The following is a 27909-nucleotide window of genomic DNA, read 5'->3' as shown; positions in this document are numbered from 1 at the left end:
GTCCCCCTGTCCCGTAACCCCCCCGCCCCCCACCCCGGCTGCTGTTGCTTGACAGAGATTCAAATACTAAGGCGAAAGCGGAGCGGAGCCAGGCAAGTGGGAAGAGATTGCCCTCCTCGTCTGCGTGCCGCTGCTCAGGTGCTAACTCGGGGAGGATCCGTGGGGCACCGCCGACGGGCACGGAAATAGGATTCGTGTCAGGCAGCATCATGCGCCTGTAGGCACCCCTGCGTTGCACAACGGGGAAGTCTGCTCCGTTCTGCAAAAAGGAAAAGATTCTCTTTGCTTTGTGCGCACACACACGACTCCAAAATACAATTTTCCAGGTCTGATCTCGGATTCCTAATGCAGCCAGGAAGTCAGGCTCGCGTCTTCAGTATCTTTCTGAGGTGGTTCTGGGCTTCGCTTTCAGACATCTCAGGCCATCAGCAACTTCGTTTCGGTGACTGTAGGATCGCCTAAAGTGCGACTCTGCAGTGAGCGAATCGAGGTTTAACAACATTTCCCGTTCAGAAATGACTGAGACTGAAGTCGGACATGACAGAAACTTCAGGCTCCTTCACGCTCAGGAGTATGCTGGCTTTGAGACCAGATGCTTGCTTTTTTTCACCCCTAGTCCCGAAGCATTTACAGAAAAATTAGCTACTTGGTGTTTTTGAGCCCCTACGGTTCACAGGACTAGCCTGACTTCCCAAAATCTAACTAAGCAAGCGAACACCAACTCGAGTAAAACCGTCCAACAACTGTGTGATGCTTTACTGTGACACAAAAGGAAGCTGAAGAACACGACTGACACCTTCATTTTTGCCGGAAAGTTCCTGGTGCTGGGCACAGCAGTTTTACTTACGGCATCTGTCTGCCGCGGTCGCCTTGCTGCACTTCAGGTTGATTACTCTGAAAATCATTCACGCCTTCAGCTTCAAGAATCAATGCTGGAATCAGTAGAAATAACCAGATTAGAACAACTGGGTGTAATTTCGTGTAAGCGTCTTCGTTGACTCACTGTTACTTTTTGCAAAACAATGTTTCTCGTTTGCCTCTAAAATGGGATGATAAATTCATGCCCTTTCGTTTACCTTGCTACACCTCTTTGTTTAATGAAAGCACCAGAACACATTAAATTACTAGTAACCTCAAAAATAATTGTGACCTGGTTATAAGAAAATGCATATTTGTCTTTATACATCTAAATTCAAAATGTATACAGGTGCTGCTGTGGGCTGTGAGGCGTGGGGATCTCCGTTCGGAGGGTGCTTGCAGCCTTTCGGGAAGCGGGATGGGCTGCCGGGCGAGTGTCTCCTCTCGGGGCTGTGCTGCGGCAGGCACCCTGCTGAGCCCCTTGTGCTCAGCCCACCTGCGGACGGCCCTTTCTCACCTACTTCTTCCTAATCAGGTTAAACCCCTTCAGCAGAAATGAATCAAACGAGTGAACTAAGCAAACGCTAAATTCGTGAGGGTGGGTGTTGCAAGGGCATAGGGGACGGTCCTCCGGCGTTCAAACGATTAGAGGAGAAATGGTACGAAACTGGCTGTGTTTCGTGATTTGCAAATCTAGTTCGTGCCTGAAGTGCATCCTCTGCTTCCTGGATCTCGGTTGGACGGGCGATTTGTTTAACACCGCCGGTGAGGACGGGGGAAGCGGGACGCGGGCGGTGCCCACCGGGCGATGTTGAGGATGACCCGAGGCTGCCTGCAAGTCTTGTCTTTTAGCCCCGCCACCGGAAGGTGCGCGGGCAGCAGCCTTGTCCGGGTCGTGGCGGGCAGCGGGTCATGGCACGGGCCGGCGTTAGCGGAGCTGTGAGGGCTGGCACAGCCCGTTCTGCCCGCGGGGCCCGGCAGGGCTGGCACAGCCCGCTCTGCCCGCGGGGCCCGTGAGGGTTCCCTCTGCCCGCTCTGCACGCGGGGCCCGGCAGGCCCGGCCTTAGCGCGGGCCGGGCGCGGGGCCGCCTCGTGCGCGCGGGCGGTGGCGCGAGGCCGGCGAGGCGAGGGGCCGCCCCGCGCGCCCGCCCTGAGGGGAGCCCTCAGCGCAGCCTCCTGCAGCCACCGTCCCTGGGCTGCTCCCGCCCCGAGAGGAGCTGCTGTCTGCAGTGTCAGCACGCCGAACAGAGGTGAAGGGGTTCAGCTTTTATTCTTGATTTACAGTGTGACCTACGTGCCCCAGCTTAGAGTAACCATCGACAGGGTCTTGCGTGTGCAGCGTCGAGCTGTGTTACAATGCCAAGTGTTCTGTGGTCCAACATGGAAAAGTCATAAGCCAAGCCCAGAGTTGGCATGGCGATGTAATGCATGGGAAGCGTAGGGCTGGGTTTTAACGGTTACTCTAATGCTTCTTTCAAAGGGAGTGTGATATTCGTGTTAAACATAAAAACTTGGTGAGGCGCGTTTGAATGCAGTGGCACGTTAGTGCCATTTCACCTTAGTGAAAAGAGAGGGGAAGAAATAAATAAGAGTTTTAAAGTAGGGTGGGATTTTGTTATAGTCGTGTTTAAGATTGAAGAGCTACTCAGTAGTTCACTGCACGGTTTACAGCTGCCTGGTGTCAGCATTAGAGCTAAAACAACAGCAGATAAGGCACCAAAGGTGATAAGCTGGAGGTGAGATCTTTGTGTTCAGAAGTGATGAGACACTTTGCAACAGGAAGGAGGATTTGAAGACCAGGATGTGACAGGTTAGCTGATTGGTATAGAGGGAAGAAGAAGCAGTTTCCTGTGTGGAGGAGTTAGGATTGGGAGAAGGCAGCAAAAAGAATGATACTGTGAGGAATTGATACCCAATTTAAAGTGATAAAACTTGGGATCAGAGTTATGCAGAACAGTTTCATTATGAAAAGCTGCTAGAACTTACAGCACTGTGCATTCTGTTGGAAAGTGTACCTTTACTCTTTAAAAGTTACTTTTAACACGCTGCTTATTGCTTTTTTTTTTTTTTTCTCCCAACATCTTGTCACTATCTTCTCTATGGTTCTCCTTGTGGCATAAACACACACTGTAAATGTCAGAAATTAATCCGTGATTGTGACTGTAATTTTTTTGATTGCTGGGGAAACCGGAGCAGATTAGAAAATAATCACTGTAGGCATAAACTGGAGATAGAAAATGATGGTAGGCTGTGGTGTTGAAGGCTGGGATGAAATGAGGGGTTCCAGCTTTGGGAAGGAGTGGACCCAGAATGTACCTCCATTACAAACAAGAAAAAGTTGAATTAATGGTCATAGAACATAGACTATGCAAAATACTCTCATAGTGGGGCACAAGAAATTTCAGTCACTTGTGCAGTACTATGCGATTCAAAGAGTATGCCACATTGCTTTTGTTTTTCATAACTGTGAAATAAGAAATAATGTAAATATTAGTTCATGGAAAAGGAGAGCATTAAGCTGTTTTATCTTGGATTTAGCAATTGTAACTCAGTGTCCAGGCGTTGACAGGCATGCATACATTAGCACGTTTACTCTTAAGCTGAAACTTCATGCTATATAGAGGTTATATTGAAAGTCAATTTACGGTGTACTTTTCATCATTCAGAATTTCTGGTTCTCTTGCCTCCTGTGTAAATGTCTTTTACTGATTTTTCTTAAGTCTTGAACTAATTTCTAAACAAAAAAAATACCCAAACCAAAACCAATCAACCAACCCTCCCCCCCCCAAAAAAAACTCCATCAGCAGGCAAAACCCTCAGAGAATTACAGAATATATACTGATAAGAGTATTTCACAGGATAATAAATGTTTAATTGAATCTAGATATCCAATAGTTACTCATAGCTTTCATCTTCCCTCTTAATACACAGAGTTAGTTGCTAGTGTGCATGATTGAACATAACACCGTAGTTTCTGTATAGATTACACAAACTTCTATCTTATAGGTTGATTTTTTGATTTTAGTCTCCAGGACTACCATCATGGCTTTCCTAAGGGATCTCTATCTTCCCCTCAAATGAATTACATTATTTGGAGCTTCTACAGATAGGGGAATTAGCAGCATATAACGTATAAAATGTGGATATTTTTCAGCTAACATATCTTTAGGTCATTCTAGCTTAAGTGTTTAAGAATCAAGTTTCACTAAGTCACTAACACTCTCTGATATCAAACAGTGATCAGGTTAATACCTCAGAAAAACATGCAGTTCCACAAAAGGGTTCAGTATTGATCAAGTTCAATTTCAGGTTGTACAAAGCGGTTTTTGATAAATTTATGCAAATTCCAAAGTGAATGCTTCTTTTAATCCTTTTTGTAGCAATGTGTTTTAGTTAATATAAAAATTGCATATAGAGTTGAAAATTGAATTTAGTGGAAAATAGTACTTTCTAGATGTGCTTATAGATAATGCCTGCTTTTTGTTAAGAAATGAAACAACAAAAAATATGACTAAAGTGAACAAATAGTTGCTGAGCTGTGAATGCAATACACATCTCTTAACTCCACAGATGTACTTTCTCCCAACTAGTCACATTACAGATTTTTCATAAATGTTACAAACTTCTAACACATGAAATGAAATTACCTAAAAGAGGTCAAACAATAAATGCTATTAGTACTAAATGTTGAGGATTCTCTGATTAGCAAAGACACTTGATTATCAGATTGGGGAAATGAGAACCATTTTCATTACCAAACATAAAATGTAATTTGTACAAAACCTCCACGTATAGCAGTGCATTCCCCTTCCCTATTCCACCTGTCTTCTCTGCTGTAATTCAGTAATCTGAATTTTCATGCTTACATGCTTTTTTACCTTATGCTTTTAGTATTCATATGAAGCTTTTACAGCCTGCATGCAACAGCAAATCTAAGCAAATAGCAATGTTTGTTAGAAGGTCATGAAAGAAAGGTCATGGTGTGTAGCATAATTAGTATGTTTTATTTATTGACACATTATTATATATATTGTCTATTTTGTTAATAATTTGTTACTATTCTGATCTATATTCAAATTATACAAAGACCAAGAGATTTATGTCACTTTTTTGCCAGAAAAGTTGGAGAAAAAGCAGAATGATTCTGAAGAGCCTATGCTGGGCTGTCTTTCTAGGACAGTCTGTGTATAACCAAGTCTGAAACTGCAGTATGTTCAGTGATTCACTTTTATCACTAGAGGAGATGTAGTCAGTTGGATAAGGACTTTTGCATATTTTTATTTATGCTGTTATTCAGTATCAGTATTTATTCTATTTGTACACTTTAAAACCACAAAAGTTCAGGAAATAACCCTTGCCATCTAATCTCATTTGCTATCACTTGAACAGTAAGGCAGTTATTGCAAAATCATAACACTTCACTATTCAAACAGACAGAGTTTTTATGACCCTCCAACTGAATTTTATGCCTGCCACTTATTACAGAACATTACCTTTAAGAGGCTTGCAGCTGGTATTGATGACAGGCAACAAGATGTTTGTCACCTATCCTCTTGGGCAACAATGATCCAGGTGCAAACATAAGTTAGCAGATGCTCATTGGAAGGAAAGAAGACAACTGTTATTCATTTGTGAATGCAAATGTTCCTGATTTGGTTTTGCATACATTACATTTTCAACAGGAATGAGAATTGCTCAGCTAATCCAAGTCAGAAGTGGCAGTCTCCACAGGCTGTACTTGGAACTACATATTCTCTGGTAGGATGTGGGGAAATTTGGCAGAAACACTGAAACAAGTTTGGAGCTGCAGAAATCGGTAATTTGGAATTTGTCACCTACATCCTTAAAGATTTAAGTTAGATTGCACCTGGGCAGATAATATTGTTGAGATGCCCATAAGGTGCTGTTTCCATACAGTCTTCTCTATCATTCTTTGAGTGTTTGTCATCTGCTAGTCATGTTGTTTCTTCTGAAAATATATTTGAAATAAAGGGAAAGGAAATGCCTAATGGGACTAGCAGATAGATTCAGCAGAACACTTCCACACTTCCTGCAATTTTAAACTACACTGCTTCTGATGGGGAGCAAACCAGTTAACATACATACTGCCTATCAGTACCAAACTTCTGCATTGGTACTTTTTATTTAATGGAACAGTTGCAAACATTGCTAGAAGAAGTTTTAAGGATTCCTTAATTACATAAGTTGGCAATAATCGAATATTCTTGACTAGAATGTGTCTGCAAGTGCATGTATATGTTCATATGACAATAGTAGAATATCTTGTTCTGTTCAAGAAGCTAAGGCTGTTTGAGTGATCTCAGTTTTCAGGAGACTGGAAGCAGATTGAGCAAAGCAGTAAGAGCTGAGCAATCACAGCTATTTGGTGATGGCACCAATAGCTTATTTCCTAGATAGCTCTGTAATACAAACTGTAGGAGGATTGAATGTATGTATTTCCCCTGCACTGACCATGTCTTCATTAAAACTAAGACATTAATAATTCTTCACCTTATTTGAACCTAGAGCTCACAGGTAATTTTGTGGTAACCAAGGACTAGAGCTTGGAAGGGACTAAACAGTAAATGCTACAACCTTGTTAAATCATGAAAAATTTATTTTCATTACATATACATGAAGGTAAAAGATTTCAGTCAATAGTGTTTTGAACAAGCATTTCTGACATGAGCCTGTTAGTGTAGCTAGGCTGAAACTTAATGCAAAGTTAGTGTTTTGCCTTTATTTAGTAATTCACTTTTAGTGTGTATATACAGAATTCATTTTCCTGTTAGAATACCAGAGACAGTAATATCGCAACATTTACATTCCTCATATAAAATGGAGTAATGTACATTTTCAGCTTGGTGTAGATACATAAATATGTACAAAATAAACATTATTGTAATTAACATATCAGACCTTTTATTATTTAGCAACATCAAAAGCAGATGCACATAGATTTAGGTGAAAATTGTGAAAAACCACCTTTATGACATTAGTGACCATTATTTGCATATATGAAGTAGTACAGATAAAGACTTGTCTTTCAAGCCTTCTGTGGGCATCCAATAACTTTAGTAAAAAACCAAAACTAATTGAGAAGCATAAGATAATAATATATATGTGTCATGATCAGATGGTTTACTAGGGTCCATCTGGATCACAAAAGGATAACAATGTAAAACATACACATTTGTTCAGAGCATAAAATATTGCACAAAAGCAATTTCTTTTGAGGAAAATAATTCCTGTGTTTGTGAACAGCAAAACTGCTTCTTACACATTAAAGAAATAATATATTTGCAGTTTCTAAACCAAAGAACATTCAGTAATACTGTCAAAACTGTCATCCATAAACTTCTTCCCAGCCTGTTTTATGGCAATGGTATCTCATTAGCAAGATTTGGCAAAGAGAGAAGGCAGATAGACAGTACATGTATATATATCACAGGCCAGACCAAATCCAATAGTTACCTAAACCAACTGCTGGATGGTTTCAGTTCCCTCACAATTTCAGCCTTAAAGAAATCTGGAAGTCTTCAGTGCTAGTCACAGTGATAATCACACAGTAGTAGAGTAAGATTCCATTCTTCTCTGCTTAGAAACCATCTTGTCTGAATTCCCAGTCTGAAGGGCACTTTCCTCTGTATCACTGTCACTGCTGTCTACAAGAGTGTCATCCAAAGACATCTGACCAGTCCTCCTGGGAAGATGAAAGTTCACCCCACTCTCCTGTATGGAGTTAGTTATAAAATCTTCATCAGAAGAATGAAATGATTCATCATCTCCTGTGAAATGGTTGACAATGTGAATCCCATCAAAAGTGGGTTGGTCTGAGAAGCTTCTCTGGCCTTTTAGACATTTGATCTGTTAGAAAAAGTAGAAGTTGACAGTTAATCAGAGCTCAAGAGTCCAGCAATAAAAAACCCCAAACAACAAAAACCAAACAAAAAAATAACAAGTGCACTTTCAAGAAATGCCTCGTTGAACTCTTACTGGATAAAATGAAAGATCTGAAAGTAACACATTTGATGATCACTTTGAGTATTAAAGTTTTAAGGATTAATAATCAAGATAGCTAGAATCAATAATGAGAAATTCTTCTTTTACTGCATCTTTAATATCTCCACAAGGATGGCTTCTATCTTCTAGAGCAGCCTATTTGTTTTGACAGCACTTTTGGCCTTAACATTTTACTTTTACAGCTCCATTCTTTCCCATATTGCCTGATTTCTTACTTGAGAAAGCCTCCCCTTCCAAGAACAGGGTCCCAAGTGAATATTGCCAGCTCCTTATAGTCACAGAAAAAAATCCCTGAGAGTACATTTAGTTTGGTCTGCGTTGTAATGTTAAGTGTCTTAATTATCTAATTCAAATCCAATGATATTTCAGATCAAGTAGTATGGGAGAAATATCTCTGTACAGCATAAAAAGATTGTAGTTGCAATTTTAAGAGAACATCAAACAAAATAAAATTATTTTCTGACCATAGACAGATAATATTTTAATTCAATGTGCTGCAGAGTGATACACAATTTCAACCATACACTCAAGCTACTCAAAACTAAGCACTAAAGTCTGCAAGTCCCCGATTAATTTAATGGAAAATAATTGCAACTTATGGAAGACATTCTGGAGGTTGGTTGTTTTTGTGGTGTTTTGGTTTGTTTGATCTAGAATTTCATTTTTGTTAGCTTTTAGTAGAAAATATTTCAGGGTCAGTTTGACAGTCTAAGAGTATTAAGATGATAAATCCTGAGGATACAGATAAACATTAAAAATGTACTACAGAACCTTCCTAATGTCACTCTAAAAGCTTAAAAAGAAAGATGCACCAAGTGCTACTTTGGAAGTGACTTTTTATAGTAAGAGACCTAGAGAATAGAAGGAAAAAAATGCTGAAGAGTTTCTTTACCAAAACCTGTTTGATGTTTCAGAAATCTGAAGCAATATTCACTTTGATAGATAAGAAGTGCTTGTATGTCCTTGGCATTGACACCAATAGAAGATCTTTACCTGTCCATTTGGGGAAGAAGGAATCTCTGTACTTACTGTGGGCTCGTGCAGAAGATGAGGATAAAAAAGGAGTTGAAAAAAAGATCACAAGAGTCATAATCATGCTAGAAGCCATTAAATTGCATGTTAGCACGTAAAAACTCCAGCTTTTGATGTTATAGCAAAAAATCCCTGTTAGGAATATGGATACATGATGTAGATCTAAACCTTTGTAGCTACTATGCATACTAACATTAGTTTTTGGCATTTTCTTCACATACACATAGGCTGCTGTTGTTTCACGAGGAGTTTGTATAAAGACAAGAAAAACACAGCTCCACACATGTACAGCACAACTCATGATGCAAGCAAAACCAGCTTATACCAAATATAAATGTATCTGAAATAGATAATTTTTACTAGTTTATATACCTAAATGCAGAAAGCCTGGTACAGACATTTTTGTGTTATTTAGAAATATTATTCCTGAAAATATCCTGCAATATGATCAGATTAGCTACCACATGAATTTTCCAAAACAGCTATCAATTTTAGTCACTAAGAAAATAAAACACAGAAACCCAACAATTTCTCTCCACCCTCACCACAGGAAAAAAAAAGAACTGCTGTACAAGTGACTACAAACTTCATATTAGAGTTAGAAATTATATGCTTTTAGGGCTGTACAGTTAAGCCATTGGTTCACCTGAAATTATAAAGCTGATACTCAATGTTAGTTGTTTTGAACACACAGAAAGCCATGCCAATGACCTCAACTGTTTTCCTGAAGACTTAAACATGATACCTTTAGATGAAGTTATTTAGGTATCATGACAAAATCATGGTTTCACAGTTTTAGGCAGCAACCTTTCCAAATGGGAGTCTGTGGAAAGTGCTGTTGGTGAAAACAATCATGAATAGATGAAGCCTTTGCCAGTTCCTAAAGGGAGTCTCAGAAAACAGTGTTATCTTTGTGCATCCTTTCATTAGGATAACAAATCTCAGAAACATTTTTGATCTGCAGCTTTACACTTGACCGCCTTTTTTCTTTAGTACTTCTCACATGCAAGGGGAAATAGACTACTGTGAAGAAATATGAACATATTGCAGAGATACACACTACACATCTATCAGTGGTCATAGAGCATTGGTGTCATCATCATATCAGTGGTCTGCTCCACAAATGGCCACCTCAGTCAGAACGCTGTGGCATAGACCTTATTTGTATTATGGGGAATCAACAGGCTGGAGAGCAACTGCTGAAGAGGACAATAGGGTCCTGACACACAGGAGGCTAAGCTGAAATCCACACTGTCCCTGGGCAGTATACTAGTTGCACTGAGAAGGGCAAGTGTACTTTCATAGTTCGAGATTATTCAAGGGCCCTCCAACCTAAATATTTGTTCAGGAGCATTTCTGAAGGAGCTTATTTTGAATTTTTATTGCAGCAGGAAGGCTTTGTATGGCTTCTCAAAGCATTTGAAACATCTTGCAGACAGCCTGCACTCCAATGCAATTAAATACCAGCGGCCAAAGCCAGCATAAAGCTCTAAAATGGAGGTTTCCCAAAATGAAGAGTTGTACTCTCACATAACTTTACGGTTTAGTAAGTGAGGCGCTAAACTTTTAAAACAAAAAGCAGTATCTTTTTTCAAAGGAGGAACATTACTGTTCTATTGGCTCAGGGCAACAGTCCATCAGCCTAATATAGTGTCTCTAACAATGACAACATTACCAAGTTCACATTACCAAGCCTCCATTCATTTGTCCAGAAGATGTTGCAGCAAATATGAGTGAAATCTTTTTCTAGCTGCTCTGGCATACATTTATAGACCAGCCATCCATGACTGATTATATAATTTGCCATTTACCTCCATATCTTCCTGCGACAGTAAATTCCAGAAATTTCTTTATTTGTTTTAAACTAATATACTTGTTTTAGTAATTGCCTCTATATTCTAATAGATATTCTAATAAAGCAGGAACAAGTAGTGAAAAGCATAAACAGGCAGCAATTAAGATGACCATCATTCAGTTCCCTTTAACTTCCCTACATACCTTCCTTAAACTCTCTACATCCATCTAGATAGCAAGTGGCAATACAACTCCCTTTATTTGTATTTTAATATACTTCCTGTTGATGCCCAATGTTGCTTTGTCTGATTTGGCTGGTGCTGCATGCTAAGCCAGTGTCAGAAGACTCAATACCAACTGAAAACATCTTTCCTGATTTGTAACTACCAGTTCTATGTTTGCCATTGTATAGGTATGGCTTAGATTTTGCAATAGATGAATAACCACCTTACTCATGCTGAAATTCACTTGTCAGCTTTTTAAGACAGACTTGAGATTCTTGCTGTCAGTGTTTCATTTGAACATGGAAAAAGAGCTTAAGGTAGGAATTTAAGGCATTAGGCCAAGATCATACCATTCATCTAGCCAAGCATATCAAGACAATGGGAAATCCTACTAAGGGCTTGGAATGCAGGATGTGTGGACCCAACCCAAACACTTCCCCCATACCCTAGTTCTAGTCTATACTTATCCCTGAAGAAACTACAGCCATGTTGACCGAAGTATGGACTTGCACCCCAGGGTCTCTTAGTTTCTGTTCTCTTTTGTACAGTCGATATTGGTTAAAGGCTTTCAGTTTTGGGTCTGGCCTTCCTTCATGTGAAGGGAACTACATCTCTGTCACTCCAACAAATAACTTTTAGAGGAACCTGTTTCTTACTGCTTCAGTTTTGCAAGAATCTCAAATCTGATCACATCTGCTAAAAAAAAAAAAAAAAAAAGCAACCAATAAAAAACCAGGTCTGGTAAACCCCATGTGTTTTGCTTTTAATTCTCAAATCCAGGTCATTTTGTCTAGTTGACTGCAGCTTCAACCCAGTTTTCATTACAGCACATTCACATGGTCTTTAGGACATTTCAAGGGGTTAATAACATCATGATCAAAATACATATCATCACTATTCCTTCAAAAGCCAGCTGAATCAAGAACAAAATCTTAATGTGTGCATTTATATGCTTTCTTATGTCTAAAGACTTCAACACTTTAAAGATAAACTGTATGTCTACTGGCCAACATATGAAAACAGTCTTATCAGGAAACAGGGTATTTCCACAAATATAGAATAGCTGAAAAAAGGCTAATAACCAGATCCTTGAACCTTAGAATAAACTTTCTTACCTGGTGCTGACTGCCTCATCAAGCCAGGCATGAAGGAGAAACAGTAAAGAGAAATTGAGAAGTTTTAAACAATTCAAAAGGTCTTCTGTATTAAATCATAGAATCAAGCTTGAAAGGTGATAGTTGCAAGCAAGTTATATTTCTGAGACCCTTCAGGTTTTCTGAGTAGGGAGCATAGTTCAAACTTTCAAGTGGAACTTTGTGAAAGAGTTCAAGTTAAGCTCTGGGTAACATTTTTGTGTTGTAACCTGTGAGGTTTTAAGCTAGGAGTTCATTGGTGAAAAGTCAAACTAAAATGCTGCTGTCTGCTCCCTTTAAAAGGTGTCAGTAACTAATTCTTGAAATTTATTCAAGTCCAAAGTAACAAAGACAGGTTTTGACAAAGCTTGCCAATAAATATTAAATCTAGTCATGGGAAGATAACCAAGAAATACATAGATCAAAATACAACCACTACCTTGGGTGAATAAAATCGGTTTTGGCAGAAGGCAGTATGTCAATTTAAATGTTTATTTAAAGAATAAAGATCTTGAATTCTCAGTGCTTTTACTTATAAGAGGAATCTAAAAATCAGAGTTCCCTCTTTATTTGTTCCAACCTTAGTAACAGTTGAAACTCTTCATAAGATTTCCTACTTAAAACCCAAGCATGAATCAAAAGAAAACTAGAATGTTACTGAAAATATGATATAACCACATCTAGCTGAAGAAACAAGTCATAAGTCAAATAGCTTTCCTATAACTGAGAAAAATATTGTCAACTTGGTACCAATGAAAATAGAGACGTAGAAAATTACAAGCCAATAAAAAGAAATCAGTTATGATCTAATAAATTGTAATCACATTTAAAATTAATAAAAGCAAACAAATTGAAGTTCTTAAAAATTCCTGAGACTCTCCACATCATCTAATGGGATCCCTTACCATACTTAACAGCTGGCTGCTACTTACTGATGACTCTCCCACAGTAACAACATAACTCCAGTTTAAAGCATACAGTAGTACACTATCACTTCTTTAAAAACACTCCTACTAACTTAAAAATGCTTATCACTGCAAATCAAGTAATTGGAGCATCTCCAACAGCATTAGTGGGAAGTATGTTTCCATTACGGACACCAGTATCAGTCCAGACAAATACTACATCCAGCAGGTATTAGAATGAAGAAGCCCTGTACTCAGCACTGCTTAGGCTGCACTTCAAGTACTGTTTTCAGACCTGGGCCTCTCAGTTTAGGAGGGACATTGAGATGCTTTAACACATCCAGAGAAGGGCAACAAGGCTGGTGAAAGTTCTAGAACACAAGCCCTATGAGAAGCAGCTATGGGCACCGGGGTTGTTAAGCCTGGACAGGAAGAGGCTCAGGGGAGACCTTATCACACTCTACAACTCCCTGAAAGGAGGTTAGAGCAAGACAGGGGGTCTTCTCCCAGGCAACCAGCAACAGGACAAGGGGACAAAGTCTTAATCTGTGCCAGGGGAAGGTTAGGCTGGACATTGGGAAAAAATTCTTCACAGAAAGAGTGAATGGGCATTGGAATGGGCTGCCCAGGGAGGTGGTAGGGTCACTATCCCTGGAGGTGTTTGAGACTGGATATGGCAATTAGTACCATGGTCTAGTTGATAAAGCAGTGTTAGGTCCTAAGTTGGACTCCATGATCTCAAAGGTCTTTTTCAACCTAGTTAATTCTGTAATATTTTGAGTTTATAAATTGATTCAATCTAATATAGCTGCAGTATCATTTATCCACTTCTTCAAGCAATTGCAGCAAAAAAACCCTGAAACTGGCAGCAGCAGCTAATCAGAAATCAGAGCAAGTAGTAAACTCCAGGCTGGATAATCCCACTGTGGGCCCAAGCCAGAACAGTGGTGAATGACAATATTAAATATCTGAATAGACCTAGGCTCCTTTTTCTGGTTGTGCCAGTATGGCTGCTATTCTTAAAAGTTAAAAAATCTAGAGAGTCTTTGTACTGACTTTTTTTTTCCCCCATCTATAGTAGGTTTAAAAGCCTACTTAAAAGACATGAGGTACTACAACATGAATCTGCCCACTCATCATTAGGTCTTTGGAAACCAAGATTTTGTACATGATTAATTACTAATGTCTCCTGTTTAAGGAAACTATTACCTTTGTTTCTTAAACTCATACTTTTAAAAGTATCACCAACATACTGCTGTACAATCTAAAATATTTATCTCAAATGAACTTTACTGACCATAGCAGTCAGAGATAAAACCCCTCCAGTGTGTTGTAAGTGAAAAGCGAAAGAGCGGCAGAAAATTTCCAAGACTGAGTAATTTCAGGCTTTGGGGGTTTTTTAACAGCATTTAAATATTTGGCCTCTGTTTTAAACTGTCAGCTTCTGTAAGTCATTTAGTCTAAGAGTAATACAAAATGTATTACAAAATCCCTATAGCTGTCAGGAAGCTTAAACAAAATATACTGAACAATTTTAATGCATTAAAAGAAAGCTCATCTCCAGTTGTCCACCTGTTTATTTCATACCACTCTGAATGTACTCTTAAATTTCTTAAGTTTTTATAAAAAGTGGGTTGTTTCAACATTATCATTTTGAGAGTACTAGAGCTAAAATAAAATATGAAATACATACAACATACATTTAATTTATAAGTTTTACCGTAGGCAAGTCTGCTGTATTGTAAACGTGACAAAGATAAAAACCAGCAACAAGTGTTCAGACCAGAAGGTTTCCAGTGAATCAGAACAGGAAACCAATAAAGCTATCAATGGAGGTCATGACTTTTTGATCACTGCACTATATGGTTTGAGTATCTGGTTTTGATCTAGTGCAGTATAATCAAGTTAAACTTTGAAGTCAGGTATCAAATATACAATTGAAATAGCAACAGCACTAAGGAATACCCAGCTTTAATGCTATTTTGAAAAGAAGTCAGTATTAGGTAACTGTGTCAGGTTTTATTTCTTGTGGGAATTTTTCTAAGAGGTGACAGGTTTATTGTAGTGAGATTGTGTGCAATTCCAAAGGAAATTTCAGGATCACAGGCCTAGGATTTTTCTTTCTACCTACTAGCTAGTTATTTATAGACGTTCCCAAAAACTCTTTCTACAAGAAGCTCTAATGGAAGTGTTTGTTTGCAGTGAGGACACAGCAATGAAAATATTTTAAAACAGCAGTATAACCACACTTAATATACCACAATTATTACAATCAAGAAAACACCTAAATCTCAATACTCCTTCTCCCTACTGTATGCATCTATAAATACAATCGTTACTGAAACCTCAAGTATTAACTAGAAGGTACTGGCTGATAGAGACTGAAAATGCGCCCATTACAGGCAACAGTTACAGGAAATGTGCATTTCACACTTTTACTGTGTCCTTTAAAAGCAAGACTTAAGCTCAGCATTTTTAAATGGACTAAGTAACATTTTTGCCCCTCATTGCAGAAACTACTTTCATCTGTGCTGGCTGCCACTCAAACTGATAAAAGAATTTTAGGAGGTGCTTCCACCACATTTCCACTGTTTGCCCTGCTTATATTTAGATAAGCTTACAGTGACCTATTACAAGCTAATCTACAACAATCTTCTCCTGAGCTTGTTTTCTCCCATAGTTGGTACAACACACAATTTTGCAAGGAACAACCACTCTGATAAACTAGTAGAATCTCAATTCCTCCATTTTTCAATCCCCAAAACTTGACTTATAGGTGGAAAAGTATGACAGAGCCTGACTTAGCTCTAATCAGTAAAGCACAGGTCCCACAGCTTCAATAATCAAAAACATTATAATGCCATGATAATGAAATAACTATTTCTAATCAGTTTACTTGCTTTGGCAATCCACACAAAATTTAAAGGACACTGTAATTAATTATAGCTAGCTATATTCATCTCTAAAGCTGCACTCAAGAACTATGACATTGTTCAGCAAGACACATCTGGAGCTGTGATGTATAGGATACACTCAGGAAAAAAAAGGGGGAAAATGTTTATAACAAGAGCAATCACCAATCTTCATTTGTTTTAGCATTGAATTCAATCTGTCGCTAGTAGCAGTGAAACAGTTAAGATTCATACCAAAAACCATTGCCCTCATCCAAGTAAACAAATACCTGTTCCATTTAAGGACAGACTACATCACTGTCCTGGTTACACTGATCACATTTAGAGGTTTTCTTCACCCTCACAAGAGATGGAAAATATTTTGTTGATGGTGTTACCAGGAGGGAAGGGAGAGGAATCAGCCTTATTCTGATGTAAAGATGATGATTCATGAAATGAAATACCATCATTATGGAATCAATACTGTAATTTTGGGCAAGTGTAACATGTCTGCATTAATTACACTGTAGCCACTCAAAGTTAATTAAATGAAACAAATGATGGTCATAACATATTCAGGGATTCCATTGTATCTTCCATCTGCCTGTTGACTGCTTATTTAAAACAGTCTGCTTATTTAGCGAGATAGTTTTTAAAGCTAGTTTCTTTATTAAAGGCAACTAAATAGGAGAAAGTTACTGGATAATTAAGTCTCCCAATCAGTTCAGTTTTTCGGTAATAATCTGGGTATTATCAAGCATGGACAAGATCTGACTCTTTTAAGGACCAACTGAATTAAAGGAATAAAGCAATTCACTTTTCTAAAGTATAGAGTATATATTTAACTATGCTGTGTAGACAAAGCTGCTACGTTAGATTGGGTGTTTGCAAACCACATGACCTCACAAACGCTATCTTATCACATCACAGGTTCCTCAGACTGACCACAACCACTTAAATCAGACTCTGCCAGCAAGAGGTTCTGTAACTTTGACACATACTTGTAAAGCATACATTTTTAGCTGTCCTTGCAAGAGCTTTACTTGTGGGGAGGGAAAAATCTGATCATCTCTTGTCCAACTGTTTTTGCAAGATACGGTAAAAGAAAAGCACATGATTTATTGTGCTATAAACTTCCACCACAAGCTGAAATGCTTACTTTGTAAATCTGAGGGCTAGCATATTTCCTTTCAGGGACAACATTTCTTATCAAGTAAGAAAACATTTATGGAGAGTCACATATTTTGAAAACATTTGTCTAGTAAAAAAACCCACAACTATTAGAAGATGTTAATGTGACTAGTCTGTATTGAGAAAGAAGTGCTTTACAAGAGTTAATAGAGGACTTTCAACTAACATCACTGAAAACAATGTTTTACCAAGAACTATGAAGGTAAGACTGAAGTAAAAATTGACTGGAATGAATCCCATAAAACTTAGGTGGTTTTAGGAAAGTGAGCAAGTAAAATGACAGTTTCCAAGAGACAAATGTAGTTGTGCTTGTACTACATGAAAAAGGAATAGTACACTTCTTCCAGAAGAAATGAAAGGGGTGGGAAATAACTTGTCAAGAGACTGAGTAGAGAACATCATATCTAATTGCAAATTTTACAGAAAGAGGATGAAGCCTTTTGGGCCTTGCTGGTTTTGTCTTAGTTCTGATGAAAGAAATATTACCGATTTCTGTTCCTTAGGTACTTAAATGGTGATAAATATCATCTTTTCTCATTTGCATATATTATCTGATTCACTGCTATCTATCTCTCTGTCTTCAGAGAACTTGAAAAAAATTCTGTTAGGTTAAACTTGAACTAGAATTCACCCTCCCATGTTACTCCTCACCTCCATTATGCAAAGCTGTGTTATTTACTCCAAGCTATTTGCTCTGCTTCTGAATGTAGTTTAGTGGTGCATCAGATAAAAGAACATTTGATTTGGTAAGCATTGAATTAAACTCAATGGAAACCTAATAATAAAATGAACAAACAAAAGGAATAATTCTTCCCACTGGTATCCCATCACCAAGCCCAGATGCAACTATTATGAGAGAAATAGGAGGTAGGAATGTTGCTGGAAGTGGCCAGCCCATCTTGTGCTTCTCCAATGGGCCACAAGCAGCATCACAATTGTGTTCTCATCTATGGCCAATGCAGAAATCATAATTTAACCGCTTGTAAAGACATTCCCTCATCTCTTCAGGGGACAACCTGAATTAATCCATGCTGGGGCCCAGAATCACTCACTGATTTAAGATTATCAGCTAATAATAAAAAATACAAGAAGAAAACAATCTGACAGCTTTAAAACACAGTTTAGCTACCATATAAGTTTATGGTATTTAAGACTAAAGGAACTGTTAATGTGGTTTAATAGTTCATTCTGTTTATTATAGTGCATTGAATTTTATTTAGGTATTTAGTAGTGTGGCCCATATAGGTGAATTTTTTTAATCCTTCACACTAATGGGCTACAAGTTCATTTTCCCATTTCCATTTTAGTCTCAGCAGTGAAAGCCTAGAAAGCTAATGGAAGTTGCAGAATGTATCCTTAATTCAGCTATGTAACCAATTACTTTGTTTGTCACAACTTATACATTATTTATCCTTAGTCATTACTTAAAGTGTCCTGAATTTTATTTACACAAGCAAAATCTTTTAAAAGCATAGTATTTAATCTCCGACTTTTATATCTCTTTTCATTAAGCCAATCTTAAAATGTTAGCTCACCAGGAGCACGATGAGACCAAGAGATAACACCTGTATCACAATCCTACTGACTGCATTAGGTTCTTAAAACATAATATCAGATCCATTCCTAGATAAACTATACCTATGTGGAGATGGAAGAGTAGTAAACTAATGCTCACTACTTCTTTGAAGAGCCATCAGGTTTTCAGATACTGAAATGGGAAATACCTTTAAAACCTCCCCATTTTCTGCACTGTCAATATGCAAGAATCTAATCTCTAGAATTACACTTAAAGGTACTTTAATGAAATGTTGTAAATGCATGAATTTTTTTTTTACAGAAGAATAATGCTCCAGTTACTTGCTGTCTTGTTCTTTTCCATCAGCCATGCTGAGATACTGTAAACTGGACAAGTTGCAGTTTCTAAATGTTAGACCAGTGTGCCACACTGACACCAGAATTTTGGTTTTCATTCAAATATCAAACACACCTGCATAAGATTTGCACAGCATCCTTGCTTCTCCTCAAAATATTGCAACTAATTATTTGTCAAGAGGATGTCTCATTAGAAACAACCAGATAGAAGAAAACTCTGTACTCTCCCTCTGACATTGGTCAAAAGCAGACGTATGCACCAAAAAAGACAAAACATGTAGTGGTACTTTCACAATATTCTTCCTAAACTCCAGCAATCATCTCTCAAAATTCATGGCAGGTGGAATAGTCCCTGAAGATACAGATGTCATAGCCTGTTTTATTATCTTAAACATCTCTATACCTGCTTTCTAAGGAAAAAGGAAGCACTATTTCTATACATTGCTGTTGCTTTCATAAAGCTGTCCTCTAACACACACAGCCAATATACATCCACAATCCCAAACTGCAGAGACTACTTGATTTTGTACAAACAACATCTTAGGCAGAATTCAGCTTTTAATATGAAAACTGTCACAAGATTAAACCAAATCCATGTTTGAAATACTATAGTATGCAAAGATAAAAACCTGAAATTTTACAGCAAAACAAACCCATTAAAGGATTCTAAGAGCAACAAAAATCACCTAACAGTGTGACAAAGGTAAACTTTGTACAATTTCACATGAAGCAACTTAAGTTTAAGCACTTCAGTCCTAAATCACAAAGTCTGAAAGACTGGAAACCACTTGCTTTTGTCTCCAAAGGTGTCTTGTGGTCTGCCAGTGTAGTTTGTGGGTAAGCACATCAATTCTAATCTTTTGTACCACCCCTGTAATCTAGGTAACACATACAAGCCTTGCAACATCCAACAGGAAGCAGAAGCAGCTGCTGGGTAATATATATAAAGTGACTGCACATACAGAGAGGTAGTGCATGAAATGCAGAACTTCAACAGTTTATAAATCATTTAATTCCATTCAGTTTGGATTCAAAGGAAAGGTGGGAAATTACAAGCAACCTCCTCCTCATTTCTCCAGTATATGATTTGTGTTTAAAAGAATAACAGCTTGTTAAATAGTCATAATTTTTCTTAAGCTTTCAAATTTACTTAATGGAAACTTGTAACAGGCCAAACTTCCAATGTATTCATTTCCACATAGCTTAACAGCTTTACTTCTACGTAGTGATATATTCTCTTGAACAGTACAAATGTTTCACAGAAGTTGCTTTCACTTAACATTTCTGTACCTAACTAAATGCAACTTCTGTGAAATACTAGTAATCCTGGCACAACCTGGATGTATCTATCCAGGGTACAACCTTACAGTGTCTGTGTGGTTAGCCCATTTATATTACATCAGTTAAAGCACATGAACTGGAAGGTCAAGTGACAGAATATTCTGATCACTAGACCTTATTTCTCCTGTGCCAGACACAGGGCAACCAAGCCTCTGTACTTACTGACAAGAGTAACAAAAGCTGCTTCACAGAAGCTGCAGCCTGTTGGGGCTGCACGGTGAGAAAGCATTTTAAATTTACATCTCATCTAGAAGTGAAGAATGCTGTAGAGGTAGCTTTAAGAATGGGAAGGAAATGAAAGAAGAAAGAAAATGCTAGGTGGAAAGACTTCAATTAATGAAAAGAACAAATGGCAACTGAACAGGAGATTCTGAAAAGGCCATGTCTAAGGCTAGTACATATTAAAAGCTCTCAAAGAAGTTTCCATCACAACTTCCTGTTTGTGATGATCCTCAACATTTCAGGTTTTCACATTAGTTTCAGCCTTCAACAACAAAGTCATAAGTCACAATCACCTAACATATTTGTGCCCAATAAATCACAAACTCAGCCAATAAGGAGGAAAGGAAGTAGAGCACTTAATATACATGACTTACTACAGGATTAGCTACTGGCTAACAAGAAATACTTCAATCTGAGTGTCCTTTCATTATGCATCAGCTGTTATGTGAATACTGATAGATTACAGGATAGCTGTCAGTAACTTTCTAGGCAATGAGCATAAAACCAGATATATTTACAAATGTTCAAAATGCAAGTAAGTAATAATTGATCTACATGTATTTAATTTCTGAGTGAAGTTATGGCTGCACTGAGGAATTTATGAACTGTTTCACTATTTTACATGACATTACAAATTACACTTAATATTTATATTCTAGCGCATATTTGGTTATTCAAATCAGTGCAAAGAAAGAGGTGCATGTAAATAGATTTAAGATAATATAGAATTCTTAAGGTTGGAAAATGCCTCTACAGAGTCTAACCATTAACTTAATACTGCAGCATTCACCAGTAAAGCAGAAGTTTGCAGAAGTCTAGAGTCTAGTAGAGCAGAAGTTGACAACTTCTGGTTATAATGTTCTCAAAGCTCCAGTTTTTATCTGTCTGTTCTCCTGAAGTGTTCATCAACTACATGTTTAAGACTTACTCTGAAGTAGTTAATATTCAACTCAGCTTACCATGCTACAGAAATCCTCTGGTTAGGTATAAAAGGAATCAGACAGGTAGCTTGTTAGAATAAGCCAAAAATCCAGAAATTCAATTTGTAGTTATTTTACTGTATTTGAATGCTAAGAAAAAAGGCCTATTTTTCTATTTAATTACCTTCTATGTTTAATACCAATGTAGCTCATTGATTCAGTTTTGGGTACTATACTACTGATATCCAGTATGTGCAGTTTTATTCAGTAACAGGAACACAACCTGAATTTAATACAAGTAAGTCTTCTTATAACATTATTTGAAGACTGACTGTAGTATTATTATCCCTAGATGAGTAATAAAAGCAGCTGAAATTTATCCTTTAGGCTGCAAGCTGCATTATTCTTAAGAATAATTCTTAAGAAGCATGCAAAATTTCGACCAAAATTAATTTGATTTTTAAGAAGTTTTGTTTATATTTACAAAAACTTCCAACCAATTGCCCTTTGTAATCTGAATACATTGATTAATCATTTGACACAGCATGCAGAGTCCCAACATGTAGCTGATTTAGGTTACCACATTGGAAAGAATGAGACAAATATCTCAATACTGAGGGCCAAACTTCTCTCACCCAGAAATTCAAGAGATGGTAGAGCAGCAGCATGTTGCACCTGTGCCGTAGCAAATTTCCACCCACAACCCACCTTTTAGTGAAGAATTCAGCTTTAGACACTGGGCAGTAGAGACTCTCTGCTGTCCTTACTGGTGTTCCTCACTGATATCCCAGATTTGCCCTGTGCCTGGTTACTAGCCTGGCTTGCAAACACTGAGGAACAGTAGACTTTTCACAAGAGCCCTGCAATTAGGATGGATCATGCTGTTGCCACAACTTGGCACCATCACCATCTGATGGATGATAGCACAGAATAGAATTAAAGTATTGTAGCTCCTTCAGGCTCCACTGACACAAACATTTACATTCACACTGCTGGCCAAAGGCACAAAACAGTGTTTATCCAAAGGCCTGAATATGGACTTAGTCTGCAGTTACTTGTGTTCAACGTAATATTTGATCATTATTTTGTTACATCCTTCAGATGGAGAACCTGCAACTTTTCTAGTGTAAAAAATGTGTAAAAATGCAGTGTAAAAATGCCAAAGAGGAAAAAAAGTTGCATAAGCAGAATCAACACTGATGGCCATGCCAAGACATTTAATCCTGTTTCACACATATCCATCCCACTCCTACCTTAAATTATAACTTTTGCTTTAATTAACGTTTGCTTTTATGTGCAAAAGTGACACTATTTTAAAGTTACATGATTACAATATATTAGAAGGTAACTATACAGTCACCAAAAGCTCTGTTCCTTCTCCAGTGCCTTCTACATGCTAACCCGTTGGGAGATTGTGGTCAGCATGTCACATACACCCTCACCCTATCTTCAGGAAGATGCATTTGCAAATGTGTAACGTTTCTTTTAGCTTTTGCAGAAGTAAAATCAGAAAGCAGCTAGCCAAAAAACAAAGAACATGGTCATTAATGGATGTATGCATGAAGACACTTCAGTGCAGATTTAAGGAAGTTGTTTATTTAACTGGCATTGACTGAACTATACTTCTAACATCTAGCAGTTGAGAGCAAACATTTTTGCCTCTTCTGTTGCTATTTTCTTCAGATTTTGCTTTTTGAGGAAACACTGCTTACCCTCTTAAGAAGTTATTTAAAAACTAGACAAATAGATAGGTAACAGTAAGGGGGAAAATGAAAATAAATCACTAGTAAACAAAGACTTTCAGGCTTGAATAAAATCTGTGTAAAGAAACATGCAGAACACTGCCAAGGTAGCACATGTCTATTACACAAAGTTTCATAAAATCACAGAATGACCTAAGTCAGAAAAGATCTGTAAAATCATCACATCAAACCATTTCTTCTTACTGTTCCTATATATCCTAGAATGATTTCCTTCCTATAGTGTTTACCGAGTTTGGAAATTAAAAATTTAACCAGCACAAAACACATATCTGGAAAAGGAGTGCTCTTCTACATGGAACTACTCAGAGTGCTATTGTTGAAACCCATGTTCTTCATAGCATTTCCTTTCTGTCAAATTGAAATGCTGATAAAGATTTGACTAGACTGCTGGTATTACATAGATGTATCATTATTCTGTGGGCTTATGAACCTCATCTTCTTTCCATCCTGTTCACATTAACTTATACACATTAAAGATGTACAATATATTGCCTGCCTTCATGACAATTCAGTTGCTCAGCCAGGCATATAACAAATACTTGTATAGAGAAAACTATGTAAGAATTTTCCAAGATTAATTCTACTTTGCCAACCTACAGTGAGCAGAGGAAAAAAGTCAGTACAATGCCTTATTTTATAATGCAAAAATACACTAAATATCTGGCTTTCTGGGAATTCTTCAAGCGTGCAACTAAGAAAACTAATTAGAGTGTTTTAATGGAGAAGGCCAGGTTATTGATTTTCAAATTTGTTTTTAAGTGAGCTTAATGATTGGTAAAGGTGCTGGACTGATGGCTCTAGAGGCTATCCTCCATCTATAGCATAGTGATCTATAGCACAGACAGCATTCCAAGATTGTCAACTGTGTTATAAGTCTCAAGGGATTGATCCTAAAAGCTTGGATCTACTCAGATTGTTATGAAAAGACTATCTACACTTAAAGAAAGGATGTGTTTATTTAATAAAAGCAAAAAGGCAAGAAACAATTAGGTTGAATTGCTCTATAATCCTGTAGTTTTAAGCAACACTCTCAGAGCTGTGTATGAATAGGTTAGAAAGAGACTGCTGCAAAGAGGAGCAGGCATTTTGCACACCATGGAGTATTAGGTAAAGAAATTTCTTCATAAAGCAGCATGAACTGAAATGAGCCAGTGAGCACAGGAGTTACATAAGCCATTTCAGTTTCAAGACCTTCTGATCTTTTTAACTAACAGAAAGTTACTACAACTATTAGAGCAAGGAAGTTTGAAGACAGGCATTTCATAGACTGAAGGTTTTGGCAGTTTAAAACTTAAAAATCTGTTAACTGGTATTAAGCAAGCATCCTTTTTTTTTTTTAGCAATCTCAGTATACTATCACATAAAATTCGTCCTCACAACAGCAAGAAACAGAAAATTTACACATGGATTCTTCTACTTGCACAAATGAAGTTTAGTTTCTAACTACAGTAGCCTTAATAGTTGTAGCAAATAAAGACATAAAGGGGTTATTTTCATACATGCAGTTCCAAATGGAGTAAATGCAACATGAATATGATTAACTCATGAAATAAGGGAAAAAGCCAAGACAGAACATAAATGCCAACCCCATTTAAAGTCAAATCACATAACTAAATGCTATTTTGTTCTCTTACCTTCCAAGATAAAGGCAAGATTCATATATAAGAGTTTTATTGCATTCATTTAAAATAATGTACTTCAGCAAAAACAGGTACTGAAGATGTAATAACTATTAAACTATTAAATAAGCAGAACCTGCCACAGGTGAAAGGACGAAACATATAAGTGATCAGAGACTGTAGTATAATATCACTTACCTCATGATGCAGCTCAGCTATCTGATCTTTCAGTTCTCTGATGTACTGGTTAGAATCAGATTTATTAAGCTGCCCTTGAATTTTTCCTTCTTCTTTCTGTTGTTAAAAAAAAAAAAATCACATTCAAATTATTTGAAGATCTACTATATTAAAAATCTTATTTTAAGTGTCTGCATATTTTTGTCATGAGCAGAAGCTATTCCCAGACACCACCCAGCATTTTCATTTGGTTGAAGTTACAGTGGCTCAGACCAAGCTGACTCTCAACAGCACAAGGCAGGATTCTATAGAGGAGCATTAAGAATTAACAGCTTCACAGGCAGAATCCACATCCTAAGTACATGAGATTGCATTTTATTAAACCACTCCTACAGAATACTATCAATACATGGAACATATCTTAGTGTATCTTATTTTCACTAATGTAAAGTTTACATTTAGCAACAAGACATTTCCTTTTGTCTCTGAGTAAACAAAACACTTCTTTCCTTTCATTGTGGGTCAAGGTGAGGCCACACTACCAGTTACTACACAGTCACACTGACAATAGAAAAATTAAATATCTTTAATGCAGCTTAATTTCATTTAATGCTTCCATTGTGGCATTTCCTTTAGTAGGAATTGGACATTTAACTCTGCATTACTTGTATATTGTGCTTGAATATTTTTGTACTACTGTGCTTGAGTAGCTTTCTGAGGAAAGCATTCAGATCAACAGCATGGGTTCAAAACTAATGTTAAGATTCCACACACAATTTAGAAGTCTTTAGATATGAATGTCACGTCTTTTAAAAGAGAATAGCACAAACAATTAGTAATCTCCATGTTTAATTTTTTAAATCTAGAGTTAAACACGTAGGATGTGGGTTGCTGGTTTGGTTTTATGGTGGTGGGGGTGAGGGGAAGCACAATTATAGCAAATCTGTGATATTTGGAGAAGTCACAACACAAAAACTAGCTGGTTGCTAGGCAAACCATAGTAATTTTAAATTTAAAATTAATATGCAGAGGAAAAAAATCAGAGAACATATCAATAAGCAAAGTGTGGGTATTATCAGAATTGCAAAATAAAGAAAGCTAGCCAATTCTAGAATATAGGAATTTGTTTAAAACATCCTGCAGTCACATGTGAATGAGCCTCTCTACACCCACATCCCTGGTGTACTGCATCTGCATACTGGCACCCCTGCAGTGCCTACCTCCTCTTCCCAGAAGGGTTTTTAGAAAAGCAATGCCAATTGGTGTTACACTGTAATTAAAGATGCATCTTCTCAATTTGACTGCTTTTAAAGATTTTTAATAGCTCCTTTTTAGTCTCTTCTGACAGATGAGCTCCAACAGCACCAGCAGGGTTAGAAATCTGTATCAGGGTAACAAACATCCTTGTGGCAGGCTCTACCCTAGGGACAGGGGCTTGTAGCAGTGTGTGCAGCCAATACACAATCCAACCCCTGCCCCAGAGGCTGTGTACATAGTGGGAGTAGCACGGGCAGCGAAGCAGGAAATGAGCTCTATAGATCAAAAAAACCCACTGCTAAAACAGAACTCACTTAGGCCCCTTCACAGTTTTGGAAGCTCACCTCTCTCATCCTGCTGTGAGGTAGTAGAGAAACTGTACTTGTGTGCATACCAAGAGGTACACTAAGAGCTCCTAAAAAGAAAAACCTGCACTCCAAAAATTTTTCTCCTTAAAATGTCCACCAAAAACTATCAGCTGAGAATCATGGTTTTCCTATCACCTCTTTTATCTGGCTTCCAAAGAGAAAAGCATCTTGCAAAGAAGCAACAGCTAATCTCAAAAAATCACCTGATGCTACTGAGAACTCCTGAACATGTGGAAACCTTTCAAACTCACTTAGCATCAGGCAGAATGTATAGCTGGCAACACAAGAATACAGGGACTGAAAAAAAATGCTGATTTAAAATAACTGAAACCATTACTGTATAATGGCCTCCCAAAATCAAGTTTAGTACTCATAATAAAAACGGGTTTATATGACAAATAAATAAATCTCCAGAAACAATCTGAAAAACACTGGAGGGGTTAAGCTGGCTTTTGCTGCTTGATCAAAGTTTAAGATACAGAAGATCAGTATAATCAAATTCCAGTTGCAATTGTTTCATCCCAAGAGAAGTACAAGTTTTCTAAAACACTCAATTATCACTTCAGATAGGAAAGGAAACATACATCAATAAGAAAATAATCCATTTTAAATAAGAAGAAAACATCTAAGGTTGTTTTCATTTTAATAACTCTGAACTTAAACACACAGGAACACAAAAAATGTTTACATAGGCAGTCAAAATCCAGGCACACTAGACAGTTCCTGTTCCTCAGTAACATCTTTACTAAAAATGATATTTTCCTAACACCCTTAATTTGATTTTTTTCTGACTTAGCAATATTTAGTTGGTAACAACTTGCCTCAGCCTCTTTCCAGGAGAGGCTTTAAAATTTTTACTTTGTGGCAAAAGACACTGCATTAAAAATGGAAATGAAGTATATTCAGAAAGGTAGATGTGGTAACTAGTGTCCTTTCAGTGACTTTACAGTGACTCATTCTAGGCTTTCAAAAAACACATCACTAACATCACACACCACTATTGATAAGAGTAAAAAAGGGTTTCCTGTAATTTGAAAAGATGGAAACAATTTCTTTACTGAACAGTCAGTACTTGGAAAAGTTATTAAACAGAGGTCATAGAAAGGCTTCATTCTCAAGAAATAGTGCTAAAAGTTTAAACTGTGGGGAGATTATTAGCACAATCATGGATTTCCTTTACAGTTGTTCTTAAAGCAGCTTTGACCAGATTAGAGATAGGGTAAATATGACAAAAATTCTCTGAATCTGCCAGGAAACACAGCAGGAAGAAGTGATGTTACTGTCTGTCCAGATCAATTTAACAAAAGGAATTACTAGTT

At 37.5% G+C, this 27909-nt stretch overlaps 1 protein-coding gene across 11 annotated transcripts in view; it reads right to left on the bottom strand.

The window, feature by feature from the left end:
• Nucleotides 1-6454: 6454 nt before the first annotated feature.
• EVI5 (ecotropic viral integration site 5) overlaps nucleotides 6455-27909 on the bottom strand; it is a 70506-nt gene continuing 49051 nt past the window's right edge. For all 11 annotated transcript variants that reach the window (XM_079313666.1, XM_079313674.1, XM_079313675.1 and 8 more), the window contains 2 exons: nucleotides 24987-25082; nucleotides 6455-7725 (listed from right to left, as the gene is read on the bottom strand). In XM_079313666.1, the coding sequence (XP_079169792.1) occupies nucleotides 7420-7725; nucleotides 24987-25082 (402 nt within the window). In that variant the 3' untranslated portion in view covers nucleotides 6455-7419. The remainder of the gene's footprint in view (nucleotides 7726-24986; nucleotides 25083-27909) is intronic.

Source organism: Erithacus rubecula (assembly GCF_903797595.1).
Source record: "Erithacus rubecula genome assembly, chromosome: 10".
Taxonomy (NCBI): domain Eukaryota; kingdom Metazoa; phylum Chordata; class Aves; order Passeriformes; family Muscicapidae; genus Erithacus; species Erithacus rubecula.
The sequence above is the reverse complement of the archived record's forward strand: the minus strand, read 5'-3'. Positions and strand labels throughout refer to the sequence as shown.